This window comes from Synchiropus splendidus, chromosome 1, assembly GCF_027744825.2.
Source record: "Synchiropus splendidus isolate RoL2022-P1 chromosome 1, RoL_Sspl_1.0, whole genome shotgun sequence".
In the NCBI taxonomy this organism is placed as follows: domain Eukaryota; kingdom Metazoa; phylum Chordata; class Actinopteri; order Syngnathiformes; family Callionymidae; genus Synchiropus; species Synchiropus splendidus.
In genome coordinates this window covers 1479628-1505700 of record NC_071334.1, presented here as the reverse complement: position 1 = coordinate 1505700, position 26073 = coordinate 1479628, and the positions used below count along the sequence as shown (strand labels likewise).

The 26073-nt window shown below is 49.3% G+C and overlaps 3 protein-coding genes across 4 annotated transcripts in view; 2 read left to right on the top strand and 1 right to left on the bottom strand.

Moving 5' to 3' along the window:
• Positions 1–6783, bottom strand: ntmt2 (N-terminal Xaa-Pro-Lys N-methyltransferase). Its single transcript, XM_053853382.1, has 4 exons — positions 6585–6783; positions 3118–3290; positions 419–671; positions 1–351 (listed from the first exon to the last, which is right to left on the bottom strand). Exons 1-4 carry the CDS (start codon positions 6781–6783, stop codon positions 95–97), a joined length of 882 nt encoding a protein of 293 aa, XP_053709357.1. The 3' UTR covers positions 1–94.
• A 2524-nt stretch (positions 6784–9307) lies between these two features.
• Positions 9308–26073, top strand: part of kifap3a (kinesin-associated protein 3a) — a 26953-nt gene continuing 10187 nt past the window's right edge. For both annotated transcript variants that reach the window (XM_053854519.1, XM_053854529.1), the window contains exons 1-11: positions 9308–9488; positions 11048–11179; positions 11266–11411; positions 11479–11537; positions 11594–11735; positions 12316–12415; positions 13938–14062; positions 14136–14234; positions 15329–15507; positions 20284–20446; positions 23938–24038. In XM_053854519.1, coding sequence (XP_053710494.1) covers positions 9448–9488; positions 11048–11179; positions 11266–11411; positions 11479–11537; positions 11594–11735; positions 12316–12415; positions 13938–14062; positions 14136–14234; positions 15329–15507; positions 20284–20446; positions 23938–24038 — 1287 coding nt within the window. In that variant the 5' untranslated portion in view covers positions 9308–9447. The remainder of the gene's footprint in view (positions 9489–11047; positions 11180–11265; positions 11412–11478; positions 11538–11593; positions 11736–12315; positions 12416–13937; positions 14063–14135; positions 14235–15328; positions 15508–20283; positions 20447–23937; positions 24039–26073) is intronic.
• On the top strand, positions 17193–19410 carry LOC128752884 (E3 ubiquitin/ISG15 ligase TRIM25-like). Its single transcript, XM_053854602.1, has one exon. The coding sequence runs from the start codon at positions 17330–17332 to the stop codon at positions 18956–18958; it is 1629 nt and encodes a 542-aa protein (XP_053710577.1). The 5' UTR covers positions 17193–17329; the 3' UTR covers positions 18959–19410.

Sequence of the window (26073 nt, the reverse complement as noted above, 5' to 3'; positions counted from 1 at the left end):
AGGTTCCACTTGACCACAACTGAGGAGATGCTTGCGTCGAGCAGGGCTCGGTGTGGAGGTCCCCATGCGTCCTCCTCCTCGGCTGAAGAAGTCTCTACTTCATGGCGATCATCCAGACCGGCATGATGATCTCGGGGAAGCCCTCCTGCCTCTCGATGGCGAGGATCTCCAGCCCGGCCTTGCCGATGATGCACCTCATGATGTCCAGGTGGCGGCTGATGCTGCTGTCGATGGGGTCCAGCTTGCAGCCCTGGCGCGCCATGTTGTCCTTCAGGATGATGACGCCATTCGGACGCAGACTCTTTTTGCAGCGAATCAGGAAGTTCAGCAGGTCCTTGTCGGTCAGGTGACCTGAGGAGGGAGAAGGCGACTTGAAACGCCAGATTCCATCGAGCCCGCCTCCCTACCCGAAACTCACAGGCCACCCACTGCATCCAGACCACGTCGTATTTGTTCTTGGGCGGCGTGAACTCCTGCAGGTTGTAGCAGTAGTAGGTCTCGATGCGGTCGGCGTCGTCGCCCAGGTACTCCTCGTGGGCGTGCAGCAGGAAGTGCTCCATCATGTCTGCCATCTCCATCTTCTCGAAGACGGGCAGCAGCACGCCCTTGGTGACCCGGCCGATCCCGCAGCCGCAGTCCAGGGCGCAGTGGGTGCCGGCCTTCCCGGGTCCCTGCAGGGAGCACATGGAGTCTGAGCGCCGCGCGAGACCTGTCGCTCACACCGGAGCCAAGAACACGACAAGACTGTAGGACAGTCAGACTACTCTCAGAACCCAGTCAGCAGGTCGTGTCAGGTCGATAAAGTTTCTTCAGGAAGACTGTGCCTCAAAAATTCACCAGCTTAAGATTTGAATCTCCATGACTAGAGCTGAGGTAAGTCATGGAGATTCAAATGGTGATCTGGATCAGAGGTTCTTAACCTTTCTGATCTCGGGGCCCAACTTGTCCAGAACAAATGGCTCCGGGGACAATCAGGACTAGAATAGAAAAGTGATTCATTTCTGTGGTTACTGATTTCAGAATGACTGGTTTCATTTGTGTTCAATCACCACGTACATTGTAAACAAACCAAAACCTGGTGAAATGACATGAAACCATGTGATCTGCGCCAAGATTTTCGTCATGGAAAAGTCCAACCAGCAGCAGAAGCAGGTGCGAGTCCTGTTCTGTTGAGAATATTGGACAAAGTGTACGTCCCAAATAGAATTCTGAAGAAAAGAAATACAATAAAACAACATCCAAATATCATAGAATATTTCCTTTTTCATAAATAAACTCTGAAGAAGATAAGTGTAAATGTAAGTATCGCCATTAAAGGTTCTAATTTGTTTGAAAAACCGCTCCCACAAGTGAACAGTGTTTACTGTTCACCACTTTCTTTATCATTTCCAAGAACTTCTCCACAGTTGGTCACCTGACAGATGTGCAGCTGTCAAGTCAGTTCAATGACTCACTCGCTCGCGCTCTCTCAGTCGCTGCTCTAGGTCACAAGAGATGCTTGTGTGGTGGACAGGTTCTGCTCATGGCTGCGTTCCGAAAGCAACCATTCACTTCCTCAGACTTTGAGTGTGAGAGAGTGTGTTGGACCTGCGGGCCCTCGGAGCTCGGTGCCTGCCGTGGAAGTGAGAGATCCTTCATCTTCAGCTGAGGAGTCGCCATTATGCGCCGCCAGATGTGGGAGCTTGAGAAGTGGGCTTCACTCTAAAAACCTCCTGCTCCTCTGGGATGGGAAGCTGAACTCTGCCACAGAAGAATGAGAGTCACCTCTGGACTCTTCACTCTGCAGGCTGACCTCAGCGACCCGGCACATCAGGGCCCCTCTGTTGGCGTGATTGCATGAGAGATGGGGCCCCGGGGACCTCGGCTCGGGAGCCTTCGCTCTCTCACGTGTTGCCTCACCGCCTTCACATCTCAGGTCGTGGGGGCAGCGAGGAGGTTGGGACTGACTTGAAACCAGACGCCCCTCTGACTCCAGGTGGAGGAGAGGCGCTGGATGGGTCTTTGATCCTAGCACTGGACCCCCAGCTTCCCGGCCCACTCGGGTCATCTGAATCAGACTGGAACTCACGTCCACGGCATCGAGAAGCACATGGATCTCTGAAGGCCAGGTCGCTCCCACCCCCCGATGAGCCCTGCAAACGTACCCCAAAGTGTGAGTACCATGGTTTGAGAGTCCAGCCTGAGCCATCCAGGTTGGTGTCAGGTTGATGGCTATGAAGATCCCAGTAGGGTTCCTGGATCCATCCCTAATGGTCCTGCCTTGCCTCTCGGGGTGTCCCGGGTCTGACCTGACTGGAGCACGTGACAAGGGCGGGAGACTTGGCATGTTTGTCTGAGAGAGTTTGACTGCAGTTCTTCACATTCTCGGCAGCTTTAAGCAGAGAATATCCAAACGTTTGTCAACGTTCAGATATTCTCAGATCTGACCCATAGGAAGCGTGTCACGATCACGGCTTTGATCTTCTGTTTCCACTTCCTGTTTCCTCACTGCCTGAGCGGTGACCCTCCCTCGTACTCCGTCACCTCCGGCGTTGAACCGGACTCCAGATCGTCTCCTGACCTTCACAGAGGAGCAGCAGCTCTCTCTGGGACATTTGGACTCCCTCTATCGTACCACGGTCCTGTGCTCCTGCTCCCTTGGTGACAGCAGGGGAAGGTCAACCCAGCAGGAGGCATGAGACAGCACAGAATGTTGGTCAAAGAAACTCAAAAAAGAGACTCTGTTTTCCACCCTGACGTTTAACTATCTTCTCAAAATTCCCTCTCCGCAGGTTTGCACCTCTAACAATCCTCTGACTATGACGCGGCCCAACGCGCAGATCTCCAGGTGCCTCCGTGGATTTCCGTGGCGACGAAGGAGTAAAGCTGTGGGATGTGTTGCGTGGTGAAGCAGCCATGTGCCATTGTTGTGACGCTCCGTCCTTCCATGCTGTTATAACCAGAGGAGCCTTAAAATAACCGGCTGCGGGGCCAAACGTTGGCTCCAGAATTTGCACCTGGGCTCACGGGTCACACACTGACATTGCAGTGCTGAAACAGAAAACGCGACTGGGCCAGTTATTCAATCAGGCGGGATCCAAAGCAAAGCCCTGCTGAGGGAAATGGATTTGAACTCACCACAAACCTCTGCAGGAATTGCCGGGAGGCCTCCAGGTCCACGTTGGAGATCTCCACAAAGTCTCCCATCATGCCCTCCTCGGAGGCGGGAACGTCCTCGTAGAACTGCTGCGCTCGGTAGTAGAACTGCTTCTCTCCCTTGATGTACTCGCAGGTGACCGGGAACAGCTTGACTGTCGGGCGACACCAAAACGCTGGGGTCAACAAGCCGTCGTCCACCATCTTGGCCAAAGTGGCAACACAAGGGTGGCAGGATCAACTGGACTGCCCAGGAGACTCGCTCCTCTGATGCTGCCGACCGACCTCCTCTTCTCCCCTGAAGGCAGCAACTCGTCGTCTCACTTGCTCTCCTCGCCATCAGCTCTGGCCAAGTCTCTGCTCTCCGATTATGAGCCGCAACTAAATACAACACTAACTTCCAGCACCACCACCAAGACGCAGATTTCCTCTGATGATGCCATGACCCTAAAGACCAGCCTTTGGCAGGTTACGACTGAGTGGCCGTCAATTCTTTAGAAAAAAGTCACTCTCTCATCATCTCCGCATGAGTGAATAGTATCGGACGGGGCACTTTTTTAGTCCACGTGACAAACCCCACAGCAGAACCTGCAACCCCGGACCTCGGACTGGGTGGATTTCTATTCAAGACCGACGGAGAAAACAAGAATACGGCAGGTGTCACACCCTCGGTGTGACCACGCTCCTTCAGCACATCCGATGAAGATACACACATATATATATATATATATATATATATATATATATATATATATATATATATATATATATATATAGATAAAACCTCCTCAGACTAAACTGGAACAGTTTTAGTGTACTCTTTCAGGTATTTGGTAAATATACAAGAAGTATACTAGTGGTGTACTAGGTCTACACTTCTGGAGGTATATTTAAAGAGCAGGTTATTTATAGAGGAAAACTGTTAACCATGTTGACCTGCCAGTTGTGTAGAGACTGCCATAAGCCTGTTTTACATAACTAACAAAAATACTACGTACAATGAAAAATAATTTTGTAATTCAATGAAAGTACTAATCAACAGCCGCCAAATGAGAACAAAATATCAGAGCAAAAGCAAAAAGAACAACAGCAACAACAGTATGTTTTCTGCTACATTCACTCACTCCCATGATGCTTTGCTTCCGGATCTCAATAGTACGCTTGAAATCCCGACACGCACTGTATAAAACAACAGTGGAGCCTAAGTGTACTACAGTGTGTTGCTTTTAAGAATTTCAGAAGTGAACTTCAGGTATACTGCCTGGATTTGGGTGAGCTGGAGTCCCAGGAAGGGGACAGAGGCTGAAGCTCATCACTGATGTTGTCTGGCTGAGGTCTGGTCTCAATAGCTGGTCCGAGTCCAGGTTTGTGGAACGTTTACGCTCACAACATGATGTCAGGACTTCATTTACATTCTGAGACATTGAGGAACACGGCACCTGCCCTGGCTGGTGGGACTCTGCCGAGCTGAAATGAGGAGGCCACATTTCCGAGAGCTTGGATCACACCGGGTCTCCTGGGGGAGAGGGGGGGGGGCGGGTCCACTCCACGGCGGTGTAACGTTCCGGGTCTATTTTAGACTGGAGAGGCAGCTGAGTCTTGAAGCACTCATCACCTGGATGAGGTACTAAGACCCAGCCATGTCAGATCACACAGACTCTGAGTGGTGGGTCCAGGTCCAACATGGTGTCGCCCAGACTGAGGGGGGGTGACGGCCATTAACTCGAGTCGTCGGAACTCCTGTGACTCCCGTGACTCCCAGTCCTCTAAGATTCAGGTTTATTTCAGGAGCTCACCCTAAACTTCGCCCCCTGCTGGTCAGTTTCCACATCGCCACGAGGTTCAGACCCTGCAGGTCCGACTAAACCCTGGCAACCGAACTCGTGTGCTGGCCTCCAACATCCTCAGGTTTGTTCCCAGGCTCAGTCAAGGTCGAGCTGAACAACAGAGCTGATCTTCTGAGGTGTATCTTCTCCCGTCTACTTCCTTTGGCGTCGGGAGCTGGTGACGCCTTCACTTCTCGAAGAGTTCATCCAAAAGTAATGAGCTCTCCTGTCGTGGGATCGCCTCAAAAACTAACTCGAAAACAGTGCGACGGATTTGGCTGAAATTGCAAGGCGTCCGTGAACAAAGGGATCAAATGAGCGACAAAGCCGTACAATGTCAGTCAGACATGGGAGTCAGGCAGCGGCTTGGCTGAGCTCGGTGCTCTCGGAGTCACTTCCAGGCTGGAGTCATGTGACTGGGATCATCAGATGCGCCACCAGCAGGAGACCAGAGACCAGCGGTATTGAGACGTGAAGAGAAGGAACGTGCTCACTCAAAGGTCTGCTTGTAAATAATCCGGCCTGGCTGTCACAGCCGGCGTGAGTTAGGGCGCCACATGCCGCTCCATGAAAGGGCCGTGGCTCGTCTTGGAGCTGGGCGCTTCGCCGTCTTTCAGCCAGAACGGCCGACGGAGCAGGATCTCCTCTTTCTGCTCGCTCGGCACTCGCTCATGTTGGAGCCCGGGTCTGGACCCTGCCGTCTCCACGGTGGCCATGACCTCTGACCTCCGTTTCCGTGACCCAAACATCACCTTGAAAGGCTTGCCTTTTTTTGTGGCCAGCGTGAGCCATCTTTTCCAAGTCTCTCGTGGTGGATCAGCAGCAAGTTCTCCGCCTTCCTTCAGAAGGTCTGGGTGAAGCCAGAATCCGACTCTGGCTGAGAACAGACCGTCTGGTAGAGCAGACGGCAGCTGGACCTGGACAGTGAGGTCGAACAAGCAGCCACCTCCATCAGTCACCACCTTCATCCTCACACCATCCTGAAGCTCAGCGGTGGTCTTCCTCTTCTTCACTGTCTGTCTCCGTCTCGACCTCATCTCCAAACTTCTCCACACGTCCCTCTCATGGACTCACTTCCTCAGCATCATCTCCACATACATCACAGCTATGTCATGAAACACCTCCTCTTCACTTCCACTACAGATCACTGTATCATCAGCAAACATCATGGTCTGTGGAAACTCCTCCCTGAACTCACCCTCACCTTCTCTCTGTCTGGAATCAAGATTCCTGCCACTTTTACGTCTCTGCCTTCCCTCCCGCAGCAAGAGTGCCCACTGAACCTTTGGGAGGAAAAACAAAACACTCGAAATATGGGTTGTTTTCTCAACATTGAAATATTCAGCCAGAATAGAAGGTTCAAAGACTCTATGCTGTTCAAAAGCCCTGTTTTCTTTTTTCTATTGCTCCACAGTTTGCTCCCTTTTGACACAGAAACTGGTCTGAGACTCCCCATGAAGGAAAGGAGTCGTGCTGAAAGCTAAAACGCAGCTAACAGTGAAGAGACGCTCTCAAACAATATCACGCCGAGAAAAAGCGCTGGAAGCCGAGCGACCTGCCGGCTGACAGTTCGCTGGTGTTGGGACCATCTGACCCGACCTCGCCACCCCTCAGGAATCTCACCCAGAGGGATCTTCTCCAGCAGGTAGAGGTAGCTGGCGAAGAACTCGCTCCTCAGCGTGTGGTGCAGGTGGAAGGACATGCTGTGGCGGCACATGCTGTCGTCCGTCTCCTTCCAGCGGTCCCTGAAGGCCTGGTGCGCGCCCATGTACTCGAAGTTGGCCGCCTGAGCGCCCGCGTCCTCCTCCTCCGACAGCTCCATCTCAGAGTCCCGGCTGAGCTGCTGCTCCGTCCAGGCTCCGCCACCTGCTGCTAAATCCGTCCCAGCGAGCGCTCAACACTTGTCAGGAGTGACGGACAGGGATCTCTTTCACAGGGGTCGCCTGCCGCGCACACCAGAGCGCGCAGCTTCCACCATCACCAGGGCCCAGAATAGCAGGCGCTCCTGCTGCTGCTGACACACTGCAGCTCCGCTGGAGCCACAGTCCACAGGCAGGAAATGCTTTCTGACAGCGACAGAGATGACAGAGAATGATTCACAAGGCCAACGCACATTACTCGCTCTGAAGGAAAAAATACAAGAAATCCGCTTTTTATTTTCATTCCTTATTATTATTATTATTTTTTTTTTTTTTACAAATAAATAAGTAAAAATAAAGAAAGCTTGGGGAAAAACAAAGACCTTGAAAACAGTCCAATCTTTTATTTTTTTTTTTTTTACTTTTTCAGAAATGCCCCTGAAAAAACGCTAGTATCCTACGTTTTCTAAAATATCAGCTTCTAAATGCATCCTTGGAAAAAGCCTTGATTTAATTGATAAATAAAATACATTTCAATAAATTTCATAAAAGTCATTCTCAGGCTCCACCACTGATCATGAACGTTTCGGTTCCTGGCCTCGAGCCCAGGGCTGGATTTAGACGTGACATCAGCTGTCGCCCACAACAGACACGGAGGTGTTTACTACGTCTATTTCTGTCTGCAATAACTGAGTTGAGTGGGCGGCGGCCGCCTGCGTGGAGCTCGCGCTGGAGAGGTGGAACCGCTGAGGTCTCCGCCGCCGAATCACAGGAGTGAAAACTTGCCTTCACTGGATGAAGGTGTCACGCTTCTGAGGCTGTATGGACATTTCAATTGCATTTTTCATTCATGTCTGAATATTTGCACATTGATAAAATCAATTGAAAAACTTGGTCCTTATAAAGACTTCACTGAATTAAATACGTATATATAAACGGATATATAAAAAAAAAAATATATATATATATATATATATATATATAGTTTTGATTCATAAAAGATAAAACGTCTCTTTAAAAAGCAGGAGAAAAAAAAATATTGTTCAATATCATCAAATGTGTTGGAAAAAAAACAGTTTATTTTAATTATGTTTGTTAATATGCGAATTTGTAGACCAAAATGTAAATATGTTCCTTAAAAAAGAAGCTTGGTGGGGAACAAGGCCTCAAACACTTCTAAGATTAACTTGAATGTGAAATGAAAAATGTTAAACGGTCTTCAAAAACTGAATGAAAAATTCTGAATAAGAAGTTTTTAAAAAACAAACATAAAAACCAAACATAAATGAACATAAATGAAATCATTATTTCCTTGAAAGTGTTTTTTCTTTCAAAAGCATGGAGGGGTAAAACGTGAACCTGAGCTCGAAGTCCTCATGGTCAGACCCTGAGGGCCGCACAAATACGAGCGGCCCCCTTATGTCCAGTCGAGGACTGAAGCTTGTCACAAGCTTGTCCTGGCCAGACAGGAGCTGTGAGGGTCAGCAGTGACGCTGGGCCTCCCCTCCGTCACCTCCTCCACACAGTCCTTCTGAGGGAGGTGGAGTTGGCAGAGTGGGAGACCGACTTCAGGATCCTCTCAGTGGCGGAGCTCCTGAAGAACCGTCTGGACTGACTTCTTGTGGATGATGTCCCTCTGCTGGATGATGGAGGTCCATCACAGCCAGTGCCTCTCAGCATCACCTGGTCCACTCCTCCGAGGCCAGAGAAGGGGAGGACCTCTTTCCTGGGTTGGGCTTTGGGGATCTGAGAGAGGCTCTGGAGGACCTAAGTCACCTCATCTAGAGGTTCTTCAACCGTCAAAGGGTCTTCAACGTTGCCAAAGTGCGAGAGAAGAGAAACACACAGTGTGTTGTGTGACAGTCAGGCGTGTCTGCAGTTCACACACCTGTTTTTGACCCCTCATGCTCAGACATGCTCAGTGTTCTAATCTAATCACCCTGCACCCGCCGACCTTGGTGACACGTCCCGCTGGAGACGGAGCCCAGGAGCCTCCTGCTCTGACGCGCTCTGCTGCAGGTTCTAAAAGAAACCTTGTTTTGAAATGGCTCAGCAGCAAAAACAATTCAATATATTTATTGATGCATGGTTCAGTATGCAACACTTGTACAGTGGTTGCTATGATAATAAGGGGGTTTTAACAAGAAAAACATTACAAATAAAAAAAAAAAATCTGAAAAAGAGTAGAATACAATTTGAATAAAATTGGGTATTGAATTTCAAGAAAAAGGGTTTTGAAAAAAATGTAATTATTGTAATTATTGTAAAACTATGTATATATGAAATAAGCTACTAATTTAACGTTTGAATTAGGAAAGAAGAAAGAAAAAATGAAATCTGAAAAAATAAAACGTAAACAGAAATGATAATTTACGAATAATTTTAAATGTAATAATGACATTATTATTATTCTAACCGGAAGAAACTATTATGAAACCTGAAAAAGCTTCCTCCTCCGCGGCCCTAGGTGGCAGCACTGTAGCCGGGCAGACGCTGGGCCGACTCCCCGGACTCCGCCCTGGTAACCAATGGCAACGAGCGGAGGAGGTCGATAATATCCGCCCCGCTGCTGCCAGCATCTTCTGGATGCTCTAAACTCTGATGCTGGGATCTGTTTTCGGTCGAAGATGAGCGGTTCACTGGCGGGAGAGGCTCGCTCCCTCAAGAGGTAAGTGGCTAGCATCGATGCTAACAAACACCGCCAGCTCCATGTTCGCTTTCTCCCGCTTCGCCGTGAAACAACGTCCCAATGGAGGTTTTAAAATCACCTGCAGCGAACCGAGTGGTGACGAATCAAGGATTCACGCTGATAGAGTCGAGACTGTGGTGCAAAAGGCGAACATAAGCTGAAGATGCTAACGTTAGCTCCTGCTGCACCAGCGTCCACGAAGACTCAAAACAATGACCAACATTTAACACGACGACACGACTGGTGTTTTTATCCGCCATATTGCGGCTCTATATATATATAAACGTCTAAAAGCGATGCCTTTCTTTGCCTCTGAGAAATGAGGGCAGGGTCGGCCCTTCACTTAGGCGAACTAAGCTCCGTCTGTACCGAATAAAATGCTTTGACGCGGCCATCGCAGTGAGAACATTAACACAAAATGTGAGGAACCTGGAGCCACCTGAAGGACCATTCTAATTCATGGAGTTGAACAGGAACAGCACACACATTCCATCGCAGGTGAAATGTTGTCGATTCTTCTTCTCTTCATTATTCCTCCTAATGGCCAGTTCCAGGTGTGTGTGTGTGTGTTGTCTCTGTATTTGTCACAGTAAACACAGAATGCGCCATAATGGTGACCCTTGAACAGAAGGTGATGATGCTTCAGGGCTGATGGCACCTGCCGTCCAGTAACACCTGGTGAAGCTCCATCACTGGATGCTTCATTAGTGTTTGATGTGGGTTTTCGGTCAGAATGTTGTGCAAAGTTTCACGTCACATGTGCTCGTGATACACTGGTTTTTAACTGCTGGGTGGCGAGAGAGGGCCAGGTGATAAGAAAGACTGATCGTTGTTGTGAAGCAAGTTGACTGAGCGAATGTGAAAGATTTGTCTGGAAACTCTCCAAACTAGAGAATAAGACCATGCGAAAGCGATTGTGATGAAATCCAAGTGGTTATTTTGAGTATATAAACCATCTTGCAATGTTGCCCGCCCATTTCTGCAGGCATTTAATTTGTTTCTGCAGTGTGTGTCAGTAGCTTCATTTTTTTTAAAAGCAAACTAAAACAGCTTTTCTCTTGACTGAGCACAGTTGTGCTTTGGCCAAGGTTCCTTTGTTGGTTATGAGCCTCTGGAATTTTTCACTCAATGAAGTGAGCTGCGGCTTAGAAAAGGTCGAAAAACACATTTTAGTTGTGAATCATTTCATGCTGCACTTAGGAAGGACTAAGTAAGGAAAACTCAAGTCCAGATATTTGAGTCGTGCTGTACTTGTGAATTGCTGTCTGTTGCTGGTTTTATTTTTACACTTTGTCTGTTGATACTTCATCGTTTTATTTATGTCTTTAGAGGCAGTGTTGCTCCTGATTTCACCTTTGGAACTCTCTTCTGTAGTGATGGGCTGATGATTTTCAGAGCTCAGTAGGTGGCGCCCTCGGGTGAAAAATGAAGTAGCTCTTTAACTGCCGAGATTTTATAGCAGAGAGTGCCATCTAGTGGCCATTGATGATGAGGACAGTGTTTCGTGAAGCCTCACCACCAGTCTTCTGACCCTGCAGGAGAGTGAAGGGCTGCACCCTGGATGTCCACCCGACAGAGAAAGCCCTGGTGGTCCAGTATGAGGTGGAGGCCACTATAGTCGGGGAGCAGGGAGATCCTGTGATTGGCGAGCGTAAAGAATGTCAGAAAATGTAAGCGTGGTCTCCTGCCTGTTGCTGCTAGTCTGCTGAAAGAGGTTCTGCTAACACCTGGACTGCCTCTGTCTCTGTCCTCGCAGCATCCGGCTGAAGAGCTTGAATGCAAAAACCAACACCTTGTCGTTGGCGAGGAAGGTGGTGGAGGAATGTCGGTTAATTCACCCGTCAAAGATCCACGAGGTGGATCAGCTGCTCTTCTATCTCCAGAACCGCAAGCAGCCCAACGGTACGCAGGAGCGCCCCGGCTTCCCGCCGGAGTGAATGTCTTCATCGGCTGCTTGGTCTTTCCACAGGTGAGGAAGAGAAGAGCCACATCTCGCCATGGGACCTGCCGTCGTACGCTGGCGTGGAGGTGAGCCCTGACCCCTTCTGCTGTCGTCCAGAACAAACTCTGCTATTGTCCTCCAGCTCAACGAAGAGGCCAACATCAACAAGGTGGACGAGTACGTGGAGCTGCTGTATGAGGACGTGCAGGAGAAGATCAGAGGAGCGACGCTCATCCTGCAACTCGCCCGGAACCCTGACAACCTGGAGGAGCTGCTGCAGAACGGTATGATGTCACTGATGCAACAGTAACCCTGATGGTCCTGCTACTGCACTCATGGACCTCTTGAAAAGTGCTCGAGCTGAGAGCTTGTCTCTTCTTGTTGTGTGATCCCGAACCTCTTCTCACGCACCCGTCCTGGAGGCGCCAGTGGAAGAATCCAAGCTATCATCCGATCCCTCAAAGAAAACATCTTGGGTTCTGCTCTTTTCGTGGCCGTTTCTTCTGCAACAGCGTGGAACCCTCAACCCCTCCAGCTGACAACAGCAGGCCAAGCTTCATTTGTCTCCGTCACTCTGTGTCTTCAGCTCTCTCCGTCTGTCTCACTGCATCAGTCGAGATAAGAACAGAGTGCTCGCGGTCCAGGGTCGTGGAGGAAAGATGAGACGGACGTCCTCGCCGTGAAGATCCCTCATCAGTCCGACTCCATTGCATTCTTCCTTCTAATCCAGCTGCAGCTGTGCTCCTGAACCCCCAGCGCTGCAGCGTGACTTCCTCTCACCTCCGACTGTTGCTGTGAACTTTTGTGAGTCTTTGTGTTCCGCACGTTTAATGCAGCTGGACTTGTGTCTGTGTCTGTGGTCAGAAACTGCCCTGGGAGCTTTGGCCCGAGTCCTGAGAGAGGACTGGAAACAGAGCCTGGACCTGGCAACCACCATCGTCTACATCTTCTTCTGCTTCTCCAGGTAATGCTGCAGCTGAGGAGCTAAGAATTGACAAGAGGTGGAGGGGAATGACACTTTGAGTCTCACTAGAAAAGTTTTTCAATTGTTATTGAATTAGGGAAAAAAATAAATGAATTCATGCTAAAAATAATAATTAAAAGTGAAAATAAATCTATATGAATCTGAATGCTATTTTAAAGCTGAAAATCGGTTTAGATTTCCCTCAGGCATTTGGAATAATATGAATTAAAGTCAAATAATTTTTAAAAAATCTGTAGAAAAAAAGTCTTAAAAAACAGAAAGTACTGAAATATCTGGGATAAACATTTTCAAACCATATTTTGAATTTGGGAAAAAAAAATGGAAATCATTGGAATAAATATTTCAATAAAAAGAAAATGAAATTTATCCTGAAAAAAAGTGTTAGGAAAACAAAATCTTAAAAACAAAAACTTTGAAAACAAAAGTTTTGAATAAAAAAAAGTCATATTTGCTTCCACACTGCAAACAACGCTTCCCAATATCTCTCTCAAATGTTATCCTAAAATCACTGAATATCATGGTTCAACACATTTTCTCTGATTTGGAGTCTTAAAGAAGAACCCGTTGTCCTGTTGACAGTACTGTGAAAGTGACTCCTCACCAAGTCCTGATCCACTGGTGGTGGGAAGTCCTGACTGTAGCTTGAAGTTAGCCATACCTTCTGTCAATTCTCAAACGCCTCGTGTGGAGGGATGTTGCCTTAGACTGAGGATGAACAAGGAAAATGACTGATTTACAAGATGGAAGTAAATGTAAACTGGAAAGCACCCAGAGCACAGGCCTCCATCACGCTGGGACGCAGCCATTTTAGCTTAGCGTAGGATTGTTGCTCGTGAAGTTCATGCTGTTTTGGCTTTTGAAATGCCACGAAGGATTTCTGTCTTCTTTGAAAAGCTGAGCTGATGCTCTTCCCCCTGCACAGTTAGTCGGAGGTCTCGAGGGACCGCAAGAGCAGAGGTGAAATCAGAACCGACCGGCCCGTTCTGGGAGCACCACTGTATCAAATAACGTCCTGAAGTCTACGTGCTCTGGTGCTTCTGGCAAACCTTTCCATGAAGCTGGTGAGCTGGTCCTTGCCAGCAGGTGCAGCATGGAAAGGTCTTATAAAAAGTGGCCTGCTCTGGGGACTGACACGGCTCATGTATCAAGTGTGTTTCCAGAACCTGAAGTGACGTGCGCGGTCCTGTTCTCCTTCTCCTCCTGCCTCCCTCTCTGGGGCCAGAAATCCTGAAAATGAGCTACAATAACATGTAAACGCCCGTCAGAGCGGATTTGGGCTGTGGCAGAAGGTCCCGGGCTGAAATGGGATCCCTCTTTGGCCCGTCTCCATCTCCATGTTATGCTATTTAGATTGGGAAATTGTTCACGTCTCCCTGATTACAGCTCTGGTTTTGACTCTGACAGTTTTCTCTCCAAACTACTTCAGGGGTGACTGATGGGAGCGCGTGAGTGACGGCTGGATCCCAGCTTCACTCTCTCTCTCTCTCTCTCGCTGTTGCAGTTTCTCCCAGTTCCACGGCCTGGTCACTCACTTCAAGGTCGGCGCCCTGAGCATGAGCATCATCGAGCACGAGCTGCGGCGCTACGACTTCTGGCAGGACGAGCTGGAGAGGAAGAAGAAGGCCTATATCCTTGAGACTCTGCAGAAACTGTCTGAGGGTCGAACCGCTGGCCAGTTGTGCCCCTTGACCCTGTTCACGTGCAGAAACTCCCGGCAGCCAGACCCTGAAGAGGGAGCATGAGAAGTCCTTCAGAAAGTACCAGAGCCTTCTGGCGAAGCAAGAGCAGCTTCTCAGAGGTGACATTCTCACTGTCGCCAGCTGGCCTCTTCATAACTAATGGTCCTGCAACAATAAGTTTATGCTGAAGTAACTCAGTAATTTAATTAATTTCATGACAATGTATCAACACCAACACGTGCAGTCTCTTAATATGATTCTTTCATTTGTTCTCAGTACTTGTAGCTGACAGTAGCTGAAGAAAACGTTAAATGCTGAAGCTGAATGATACCAAATATCCTATGTAGTTACACTTTTTACTTTGTTTTATGTTGCACAAATAGAAGAGAACATATTGACTTAGGTTTGTCAAAGAAAGATTTGAACAAACACAACACAATATCCCATTATATGATAGGCTCCAGATAGCTCCATTCTGGCTCTGCCACACTTGGATCACACTTGCCGCTGTAGCGTTGCCATGACGATACTTCCACAGCATGGACAAGACAGAAACGATCAAATAAAGAGGAAACGTGTGAGACACAGGTCGGAGAGTCAAAATCATTCACTCGTGTTTAACCGCTGCTGCTGGGTCTCCAGCCGCGGAGTCAGTGCTGTCACGGCTGGAAGTGGAGGATTGTGTTGCAAGGTTTTTCTTGGCACTTCAAGAATGGGGCAGTGGGTTGCCAGAATTCATCAGCGGTCTTATTTCACCACCGTGACACATTTTTGTGTTGTCGATTAGAAGCTAAAGTCATGGTTCGGGCTGCGCTGTGCCGTGTTTGATCACCTCACACACAAATGTTGCCTTTTTTCCCCGATTCGGCTGAATTGCATCCCTGATTGTTAAGAAATGTTATTATTTTTATTATTTTTTGTATTTTAAATAACACTCAAATGTCTCTAATAAAATAATAGCAATGAAACCACAACTTCAAAAGTGCATCGCTGGTCTTGCTAACAACCTCTCACGTTAATAAAACTGCTCAGCGAGTGACCCAACCTCAGATAAGAGGGAGAAGACTTTGGCTCAAGAGATGATGTTTGTTGGAATAAGTGGACTCCTCGATGCATTAACAATCAGCTGACTCATGATCGGAAATACTGCTGATTCATTGATTACCAGAAGACTGGCAGCAATATTGACTCACCTCATGACCGACTCTTTCAGTGTGTCTGTGTCTGCTGCTGAACCTGGCCGAGGACACGCGCACCGAGCTGAAGATGAGGAACAAGAACATTGTCCACATGCTGGTGAAGCTGCTGGAGCGCCAGGACGAGGACCTGCTGCTGCTGGTGGTCTGCTTCCTCAAGAAGCTCTCCATCTTCCTGGAGAACAAGAACGACATGGTGAGTGGAAATGTCTCCCTGTGAACACGTGTGCGTGCGTGTGTGTTGGACAGATCCATTCCAGACTGATACTTGATCTGGTTGAAGCATGGGACCATGAAAACACATAGTTGGAGAATGAGTTTGAGGGGCTTTTCAGCTGAAAAAAATGCACCAAATGCAACACTTTCTGAGCATCTCGAATTATAACATATATAAATCAATAGCAATACAATGTATATAACATGCAAACATTTACAAAGAATAAAATAGAATACAAGTCAGTGTCACAGCAGTCAGAGGGAGTATGTGAGCTTGAGGAGACAGGAGTTTTGAGATGAACATCTGGAGCTGTCAGCTGGGCCAAAGAGTTCCAGAGTCAAGTTGGAGGGCGGCTGGTACTGGCGGTTGGAGGTGCTACCATGAGGTTCCTTCTGTTTTCAACTGGTGAAGATGAAAGCAGAGCAAGTTGAAGCCTGAAGCGCACCTGTCTGAGAGCTGCTCATGTCCCGCTGCCCCACCTGCTCTCCATCTGAGCTCATCTGTCAGAGCGCGTTCGGACAGCTCTTGTCTCATCTTCCTCCCCGTCATCTCTGAGCAATCCAGCCCTGAAGGTTCTGGTGCGCTCCACGGCTCCACATGTGCGACCTTGTTTAACCAGTTTGGGATCTGTCCATGGGCTCAGGTCTTCTGCTGCTGCGTGGTCATCACCAGCCCTTTGATGGTGCTGAGGAAGCTTGTTGATGAGGAGCAATGTTTCAAACCAGGGAGTTTCTTTCATCTTTAGAACCAAGGCTGCCCATGAAGTTGCACACTAAAACACGTGACTCGGCTGGGTGTGCATCAAGTCTGGAACTCACTGTGATGTCAGAGTGGCAGCGCCACATTTAGTTAGGCTTCATGACCCGCCGACCCGGCACTGAAGGATGCAAGGTTTTCATCAACAGCCTCCATGAAACTGAATTGACCCCAGATTGAATCAACGTTTACTCTTCATCCGTTTTCAACATTCTGCTGCGCCAGGTGTTTTCCTCACAGAATTTTCCCTGAACACGTCACAATGTCTCGCAAAGTGCACCAACTTTAGTTTCACTCTCTGCTTCCTTAATGATGGCAAAACAAGGCCGTTCCTACTCGTGCTGCAGAGAATAAACTGAAACTGCAACTAAAGCTGGCTGTCGTAAACAATAGCCATAAACAAGACACACCAACAGGATTCACTGGACAAACATGGGGAAGTACGCTCAGCATTCCCTCTGTATGGGGGAGTCCATCTATGCAGGGAAACACCTGGGAACTCCCAGCACAAGGCGCGTTTCCATCAACAGATAGAGTCCAGGAGGAATCTGCCTTTTAAGGAGGACAATGACAGATGTACAATGCACTCACTCCTTTTCTAAAGTTGTAAAAGTTGCTTCAAGTTGGTAGCTGTCCAGTGTCCTCGACTGTGTGGTGTGGCTTCAACAGCAAGATGGAACAGTGTCAGTCTTCTTGTATATGAGGATTCTAGACTTATATTTAGAATATAATACATTAGTATTTAGTTAAACATATGCTTAAGCAATGTGTCCAGTTCATTGACTATTAACAAGGTTTTTATTTCATTTAAAACATTTTCCATTCCTTCCCATCTCTGTTTTAAATGTTTTTTAACAATTACAAAGGTCACCATTGCTGACCTCGACCGATTGCTAGGTCCCACCGCTCCAGCACTTCAGGGAACTTAGGGGAAACACTGCAGAACAATTTCACTTTCATTATGATTGACCGGCGCCGTGTGGGTGGGGCCGTGACTCAGGGCTTAAATGAGCTCGCTGACTGAACTGATTCAGACACAAGTGACATGGAGAAGACCAGAGTTGATCTGCAGAGGGAATCCTTCTCCTGTTCCATCTGTCTGGAGCTCCTGAAGGAACCAGTCACTCTTCTCTGTGGACACAACTTCTGTAAGGCCTGTATTGAACGTTCCTGGAGCGAAAGGAACATCTACAAATGTCCTCAGTGCAGACAGACCTTCACACCGAAGCCTCTCCTGCGGAAGAACACTGTGTTAGCAGAGATAGTGGAGGTGCTGAACAAGACTGGTCAGCCTGAACTCTGCTATGCTGGAGCTGAAGATGTGGCCTGTGACGCCTGCACTGGGAGGAAGCGGAAAGCCCTGAAGTCCTGTCTGCTGTGTGTGGTCTCTTACTGTGAGCAACACCTCCAGCCTCATCTAGAAGCTCCGGCCTTCAAAAGACACAAGCTGGTCCACCCATCCAAGCGGCTCCAGGAGATCATCTGCTCTCAATACCATGAGGAGAAGAAGATGTTCTGTCGCACTGATCAGCAGTTGATCTGTCATCTCTGTCCTGAGGACCAACACAAAGACCACGACACAGTTACGGCTGCAGCAGAGAGAAGAGAGCGGGAGAAAGAGGTGGATCAGAGTCAAGGAAGGATCCAGCAGAGGATCCAGGAGAGAGAGAAAGATGTAAAGCTGCTTCAGCTGGAGGAAAAGTACATCAATCTGTGTGGGGATAAAGCAGTGGAGGACAGTCAGGCGACACTCAACCAGCTGATCCAGAATCTCCAGAGAATGAGGTCTGACGAGGAGCTGCTGATCAGATGCCTGCAGAAGAGAGAAGCAGGTCGAGTCCAAGGACTTCAGCAGCAGCTGGAGCAGGAGATCACTGAGCTGAAGAAGAAAGCTGCTGAGCGGCAGCAGCTGTCACTCACCGACAGTCACTCAGTCTTTCTCCAGAACTTGTCCTCACTGTCAGAGGTCAGTGAAGACATGCTCTCCTCCAGGACCCACGTCCGTCCTCAGGTCTGCTACGAGGACGTGGCAGCAGCCGTGTTCGCCAGCAGAGCCCGACTCCAGGACCTTCTGAGAGACTCCTGGACCAACATCTCACGGGTGCTTGCTCCAGAGCCCAAGACCAGAGCTGAGTTCCTTAGATACTCTGTGGACATCACCATGGATCCCAACACTGCACACTTAATGCTGATGTTGTCTGACAAAAGCAAGACGGTGAAACACATGGTGCAAACGCCAGCTCCTCCTCCTCCTCCACATCCAGACAGATTCACTGATCAATCTTGTTGCCAGGTCCTGAGTAAAGCGCCTCTGACTGGGCGTTGTTTCTGGGAGGTGGAGAGGAACGGAGAAGTAGCAGTAGCTGTTTCATACAAGGACATCAGCAGATCAGGAAGAATGAGTTATTTTGGACATAATGACAGATCCTGGTGTTTATATTGTGACAACTATGGTTATTCTTTTACACATGACAGCTTCAGAGTGAAAGTCTCCAGTGTTCCCTCCTCCAGAGTGGGCGTGTACCTGGATCACTCTGCAGGGCTCCTCTCCTTCTACAGCGTCACTGACACCATGACCCTCCTCCACAGAGTCCAGACCTCCTTCACTCAGCCTCTCCATGCTGGAGTCAATGTTTGGCTCAGGTCCAAGTGCACGTTTGTGAACCTGAAGTAGACAACAGTGTGGGAACCTTTGTGTCTCACCAGCTCTTCCTGAAGGGACCATAACCTCATTGATCTGATGGATGTGAAGTTGATTCTCCACTTGGGAACAGCTCCGCCATCACTGTGTGGACTCGGGAGCAAAGAGGAAATGGACGGTGACGTGTGACCTAAAGTGCCTCCTTCAGCTTTCATGCTTCTCAAGACTTGTCTAAGAATGATGAGGCAGGTCTTTCAGCTGGAACAAGACTGTCTCCCTGCGATCACATGACTGTCCCCTCACCTTAATAAAACATGATTCCTGATCACACTTGCATGGCCTCATGGGCAACATCACCTTCCAGACACTCACTGACTGACAGCTGAACAGGCTGATTCAAGTTAATGTAATGCATCATTGAAGATCACCACTCGTGCGTAGCGTGTCCTGCGGTCGCTAAAATGAGTGTTGTTTTTTAGGGCGCCCAAGTGACAAACGTGGGGGCGGTATCTCTTCCATTGAAGGGTTCCAGGGTCAGTCGTGTTTCAATGGTGGTGACCTGTGGACCCCTCTCCATGCAGCACCCGTACACACCTTGCATAATGATGGTGGCAGCACTTGCCAGTCTCAAGGTCACCTTCGGGGTCACCATTCAAGTGGCCTCACGCCTTTTGCTCAGAGGTGGGGTGTGGGAAATGTTGACTGGTTTTCCAGCTTGTTTCTGGGATTCACTGTGTTCACCCGTTCTTCTTTGGCAATGGGCTGGAACCAAATGAGCGCACCGTGGCTGGAGGGTTGTGTCTCGCCGTGGCCAGCATGTAGTCATTGCACATCAGTGACAGTGAGAGGAGCAAAAAACAGCTTCCACAAGCAAAAAGAAAATAAACAAGCGGATGTTTTGGCTATTTGGCTCCCCCTGTCGGTGCATGCTGTAACTCCGTTTCAGCTTTAGAACAGTCATGTCGTGTTGAGACACTTCCTTTCGTCTTGAACTTGACCTATTTTGGACCTTTGGTCCTCGGTCAGAGTGGTGATGATGCTGTTTTATTAATGCTTAAACCTAAAAGCAAGAAGTTAAACAATCGATTGAAACGAGATTCCTCAGTACATCTCAGTGAAGAAGCCACTTTTGAACATCATGAATGTCAACTGAAAGGCCAGAATGATGTGAAGATATTGAGACAGTTCAGCTGAGGTGCAACATGATACTGAAGAATTTAACTTCCCAGTTGCAAAGAATAACATGAGACGACAGTGGCATGAAATAAAACTGACTTGTGTTCCTGAAATTCCACCTTGTGACAAGGTCTGGGTCTGGTTTTGGTCCGTGTCCTAATGCTTGGGTGTCTCATCCACAGGCGGAGATGTCCGCGGTGCAGAAGCTGTCCCGGCTGATTCCTGGCCAGCACGAGAACCTCCAGAGCACCACGCTGCGACTGCTGCTCAACCTGTCGTTCGACACGGAGCTGCGCGGCCAGATGGTGCAGGCCGGGCTGGTGCCCAAACTCTCGTTTCTGCTCGGTAATCACTGTGTGTGTGTGTGTGTGTGTGTACGTACGTATGTGTGTGTGCCTGACGGACGTGATCATCGTGTGTTCATCTCTGGGTTTATTATTTATTTATTATTTATTTATTATTATTTATTATTATCGCCACTGAATCTATTTTGAGGGTCATTTATGAAACTTATTTAGGAGCGAGTCCATGCCACGTGTGAAATCTGTGAGTCAGAGGAATCAGGTCATGGGGGCCGTGGTGTTGGCAGAGAGTTCCAGACATCATCTTCCCGGGGTCTGCCCTGGGGCCTCCTGGATGTTGAACAACCCAGCTGTCATTTCTTGGAGGTAGAGAAGTTGTACTCTCCCCTGAATGACTGCGCTTCTCACTCTGAGACTCCATCCAGAGAAAACTGAAGGGCCATCTCCCATTTCTCAGCCTAACACTGGGCTCTGCACGTCATGTGAACCAAGTGGGAATATGAAGTGTGGATAGATTTCCAGTAGACCAAAGGACTTTATTTCAAAACAATGTTGGACAGGACAACAGGGACACGTTAGTAGCCAGGACTATTCTTCTGTTTGTTGATCTGTCTGTTTCTCCGGTATCACACGTTAGTTAATGGTCGTCCGTGTTCGACAACATGAACAATACACAATGTATGTACAACAGTATGTTTTTATTTCTTCTGAACAAACAACAGTGGGCCAGCATCCAGGTTAACCAGGTTAGCATCCTAGCACCTCTTACAGATCTATCACCGCAACATAGCAGCCTAGTCGGCTTGGGCTCCACTCATTTCTTCTCCGTTGACGTCAAGTGTTGTCCCAATTCTGAGGGACGTCAATCACTTCACTTGGTCATCGGAGGGCGCTTCATAGTGGAGGGCGCTCAAAACCACGTGCTACTGTTAGGGGTAGGAATGGGACACAGCCTTTGGGTCACTGGTGGCCTTCGTCTTGCTCAGCTCTTTCTTCCTTCTCCCAGTGGAGTTCTGGCTCCCATGGTCTCGTCCTAAATGAAACTTCAGGAACAACCCCCAAGAAAATTTCAACCTCATCGCAGCAAAAGAAAATTCACTGGGAGTAAAAAAATAAAGTCTCTTAACAAAATGAAACATTGAGCCCAAAGGGGAAATCTTTCCAGTCTTGTTAGTAACGGTGAATGTTTTGTCCCCAAAATGTCCTTGGAAGGTCCTGGAAGCAGTGCAGTTTACTGAGGGGCCTTTCACGCTGCAGTCTGTCTTGAGACAACTCTGAAGTCTGGGTTCTGAGATGCGAACACAAACAAACCAGGCTGTGTCCATGGCACATGAGCCGTCCAGGCCTCGCTGTCCACGGTTGCTTGGTGCTTTTGTTAGGGCTGTAAACATCCGATTCACTTTAGTGAATGGCTTCTAACTGTGGTCCAGATAAGGGCCGGCCGGTGTGGAGGTGGCGTGCAGGTGCAGCATTTTAGACTCCCACAGTCATGGAAGCGACGGGCTGAGAGCACCAGGTTTGACGTCTTTTTGAAGCGTCTCCGGGGAAGCTCGGGTAACGGTCCATAATTAATATCTCGTATTTGCTAGAACAACACGCCGCAGCCTCTGCACAAATGTTGTTTTTGTAGCAGCATGCCAGAGAGGTGAAGGGGGTCTTCAGAGAGTAAGAGGGGAGTGGGGGGTGCAATATAACGACCCGCTGAAATATGGCGGCGGCGCGCAGCTGTGACATGGCCTGGTATCCGGGAGTTAGCAGGAGTGTGTGATGAGCAGCGGCCCCATTAATCATGCGCTGACTGCTGGAGGACTTATCTCCAAAGAAAGAGGAGTGTGAGGAGGCCGTCACTTGCCCCGGCGTGCCGGACCTCTCAGGTCACCAGACGATAAGATGAAAGTGGTTCGGGGCTCGAGCCCCACTTCATCCATCCTGCCATCGCTTGGGTCGGACTGTGAGCTGGTGAACCCGACGGTGTGGACTGTGCGACAGCAGGGAGGTGCAGACTGGGCTGCGACGCCTCGTGTGACTTTAATACGCTTCTAAATGAGTCTGGGGTGTAATTGGTTTCATGGGTCCGCTGCCTTCGTGCTCCCGGCCTGAGCGCTTCCCCCGGACCTCTGCATGTGCCTCCCAAGCTATCGGCTTGCTAACAAGCCCCACATGTGGGGCGATCGCTGACTGAGGAGTCGGAAGGTCCAGAGCGGCAGCCAGCTCCAACTTATTGAAGGCAGTAAAATTGATGCTTCCTCCTGTTTTCCCAATTACAGCGAGAAGCCGTCTCCTTTCGGCCTGTGATTCCAGCGGCAACATCTGGTTCTAATCCTCCTGATAAGGCTGCCCGAGCCCGAGCTGGGACCCGTTTTAACTGGCCTGCACAGAGAGGCCGCTGGGCATTCCTGGAGGTCTGTCAGTGCTTTGAGCACGGAGCCTCTCTCTTAACACTTCTCTTAATGAAATGTCCTGCAGGTCAATCTGGGCTCTGAACTCTATTAGTTCTCCTGGGCAGCCGCCTCCCCTCAGGCCTCTTCTGTGCAGGGGTCAGGCTCATAAATGTCCCCGCCACGCTGACAGGCTAGCACTCAATCTGTCCCAGCGCTCTCTGCTGCTGCTAATAACCTGATTCTCTCCAACACTGACACGGCCAGCTCCGGCGTTTCATCTCTGCTACGCCATCACTCTGAGATTGAGCATCCAGCCCATGGGTTTGACTTGAGATAGTCGTCATCATTCGCTTCCATATGAAACCTTCAACAAAGGCTAGCTGAGGAATCAAGCTGGCGTCCAATGACCCAGCAGCTGCTCTCTGGTTGGCTGCTCCAGATCAGTTGCACACTCCACTGCGGTTGGACAGTCTGGATGTCCTCTGGAGGCACAGCTGAGCTGTGTCTTGTGTTGCTCATGGAATCATAAACTGTGTGAGGGTCAGTCTTCCAGGTGGAGGAGAGGTTACAGGACATCGAAGTGTGTGTGAGTGGAGGGCAGCGTCACTACACTCAAGTGGACTGGTCACAGGGTCGATGTAGGGAGGGGCGTTCCACTGACGCCTCACATGACATGAACAGAACCGTCTCAAAAACTCCATCCTGAACCCAGCAGAGCTGAGTCTGACCTCTGTGGTTCTTCTGTCTCCATGGTGACGGGAGAACCTCACCCAACCGCCCTGTTGTTCTACGTTGGTCTCAAGCCATTCAGCTCAGTCCAGCAAGGTGCAGAGCATGACTCCACTGTTGCTGCGTGGGCCACCACAGAAGACCTACTCTGATGAGGAACATTATCACAACACTGTTGTCCCTAACTACGTGCCGTCGCAGAGAACTGCATGGCTGGGGGCCACGAGGGCATGAAGATATGGGGTCCCGTTGAAAGTCTGCTGCCCACCACGCCACTGCATAAGCTTCCAGGAACATGTTTGAAACGTGCCACCTCCGCCAGCCTCCCACCCCCCAGGCTGATTTGTTGATTGGCATCCCGCAGAGCGTTTCAGCAACAAGTGCTCATTCATGCGCCCACTTCCTGCTTCTGTTTGTGTTGCAGCTGACGAAGAGCAGCGACAGCTCAGCATGTGCGTCCTGTACCACATCAGCATGGACGACAGATTCAAGTCCGTGTTCGCCGACACCGACTGCATTCCGCAGGTACGCCCGGCCGACAGACGCACACCATCACTGGCGTTCCTGCCTGCGAGGGAGAGGGTGTGACTGCCCCCTAGAGGTCTTGTTTAAAAGTCACAGGAGCTCGCTTCAGGGGGGTGTGTCCAGTCGATTAACAGGGTGATGAGCCGGAAGTTTTCCGACTAATCATCCAGCGCTACTTGGAATGTTTTTAAATGGCGAATACATTTGTGAAAACAAACTTTAATGCAACACTGGAACTTGAAGAAGATCCTGAACACAAGACCTTTCCTCTCACCTTCACTCGGACCTCATGAGGGCCGAATGCGGCCCCCGAGCCAGGGTTCTTCCTTCATTAGAGTCGAAGCGCATCAGAAATCAAAGGTCTCTGAAGGTCTCCTGCGTCGCCTCTGGCTTGATCTCTCACCTCCATCAAAACATAGTTTGGAGGTTTTGTCGCCGGCTGATTGAGCTGACCCGGTCGGCAGTCCGTGCCGTGTCTGCCATTGGCTGAGACCGTGTGGTGTTTGTTTGTCAGGTTTGGGTGTAAACGCCGGCCAGATGTGAACCCCTCATGGCAGGAGAGACCCTGACTAGCAGCATGACCAGGATGTGACCTCTGACCTCGCCCCTAGGGCCACTCTGTCTCCTCCCACTCACCCTCCTGACGGGGCGCCACTCTTTCATATTAATATTTTCCCTTGTCAGAGCGCCACTTCTGGGAGAGTGACAAGGCTCTTTTGGAGCACAGGCCTCTTTGTTTTGGAGGCAAGCAGATCTGAAAAATCACATTTGGGTCGGAAATGGCAAGTGACGAGAGTATAAGGAGGACTGGACCAGTCGAGCGGCCAAGATCAAAGGTTTAGCTGAGATTCAGGTTGTATTAAAGCGAGTCAGGAGTGAGTGGAGGAACAATAAACAAATGCATCCATCAAGATCTTCGACATGAAAAGTGTTGACTGTAGAAAGATAAACAATCATGGATGTTTGCCAGTTATGGACAGTGAAACGGGAATTCCTTAAAAAGCAGGAGACATGGAAGGCTGCAGGCTGAGGAAAATAGGTCGACTGTTGAGAAAGAAAAAAAGTCTCCTCTGAATAACTCCACTGTCTGGTTGACTGGAAACACATTTTCACTGTGTTGCCGACCACTGACAGAGAAAACAGGAACACGTAAAACAATTGAAGGTGAAGTGTCTCACTACAGCTCTGCTAAAGCGAAGATCAAAGGTCGTCAGAAGAGCTAAAACATATCTCCGAAGTCAGATACAAATTTGTTTCATCATTTAAAAGTGTGATGTTTGGACTTGAAGTCATTCAGTCCGCCTCCAACATCCTCCTGTCACACCTTGATGTCCTCATCATCCTCTTCCTCCACCCTGCTGCACTCTCTTCATCACCTCCCTTCATCTCTGCTGAACTGCTCTTCATAGACAAGAGCTGAGCTCATCCCCGGTGCCATCACAAAGCACAGGTGTGACTGAATCTGTCTTCTCACGAGTGTTTCCAGATGTAAACGCCCCAACGTGGACCTAATCCCAGACTCTCGATCACTTTCATTTCCTTCCACGATGCCGAGGCGTGGTCTGACTCGACCGAACCATTCATCCGCTCGCACCCCTTAGTCCTCTTCCTTCGCTTCTGTGTTCGGTGGGGTCAAGGTGGCCTGCATGGGTCTGACGAGCGACCTGAAGGGGGCCCCGGAGAGGGTTGGGGTAGGGGGGCTGTCTGTGGTGAGGAAGCAGAGGCAGGTGCCAGAGAGTCTAGACAGGGCTGATTTGGAGTCCGGGGCCTCTGGTATGTGATACCTAACCCAGTCCGACCAGTCTTCTGAGTCCTCGTTGGGGAGGCGGCTCACCTACAACCTCACCCCCACCCCCGCCACCTCCTTTCCTGTTTAACGTTCAGTCGGTGCAGGAAAGAAGGACAGATGGATGGAGATCAGGGGGTGGAGGACAAGCGCCCAAACTTTGCCTCTCAACACACAAATAAATACTTGTTCTCAGGAGACTCTCCTTGATGATGAAAGATTCTAAGCATTAATTCATTCGACAAGGTG

Coding starts and splice junctions, on each gene's coding strand:
- ntmt2 (XM_053853382.1), bottom strand. CDS start 6,783: ATGGAGCTGTCGGAGGAGGAGGACGCGGGCGCTCAGGCGGCCAACTTC. Junction 3,291..6,584: donor GCTGGAGAAGATCCCTCTGG/GTGAGATTCCTG, acceptor GTCGCCCGACAG/TCAAGCTGTTCCCGGTCACC. Junction 672..3,117: donor AATTCCTGCAGAGGTTTGTG/GTGAGTTCAAAT, acceptor TGCTCCCTGCAG/GGACCCGGGAAGGCCGGCAC.
- LOC128752884 (XM_053854602.1), top strand. CDS start 17,330: ATGGAGAAGACCAGAGTTGATCTGCAGAGGGAATCCTTCTCCTGTTCC.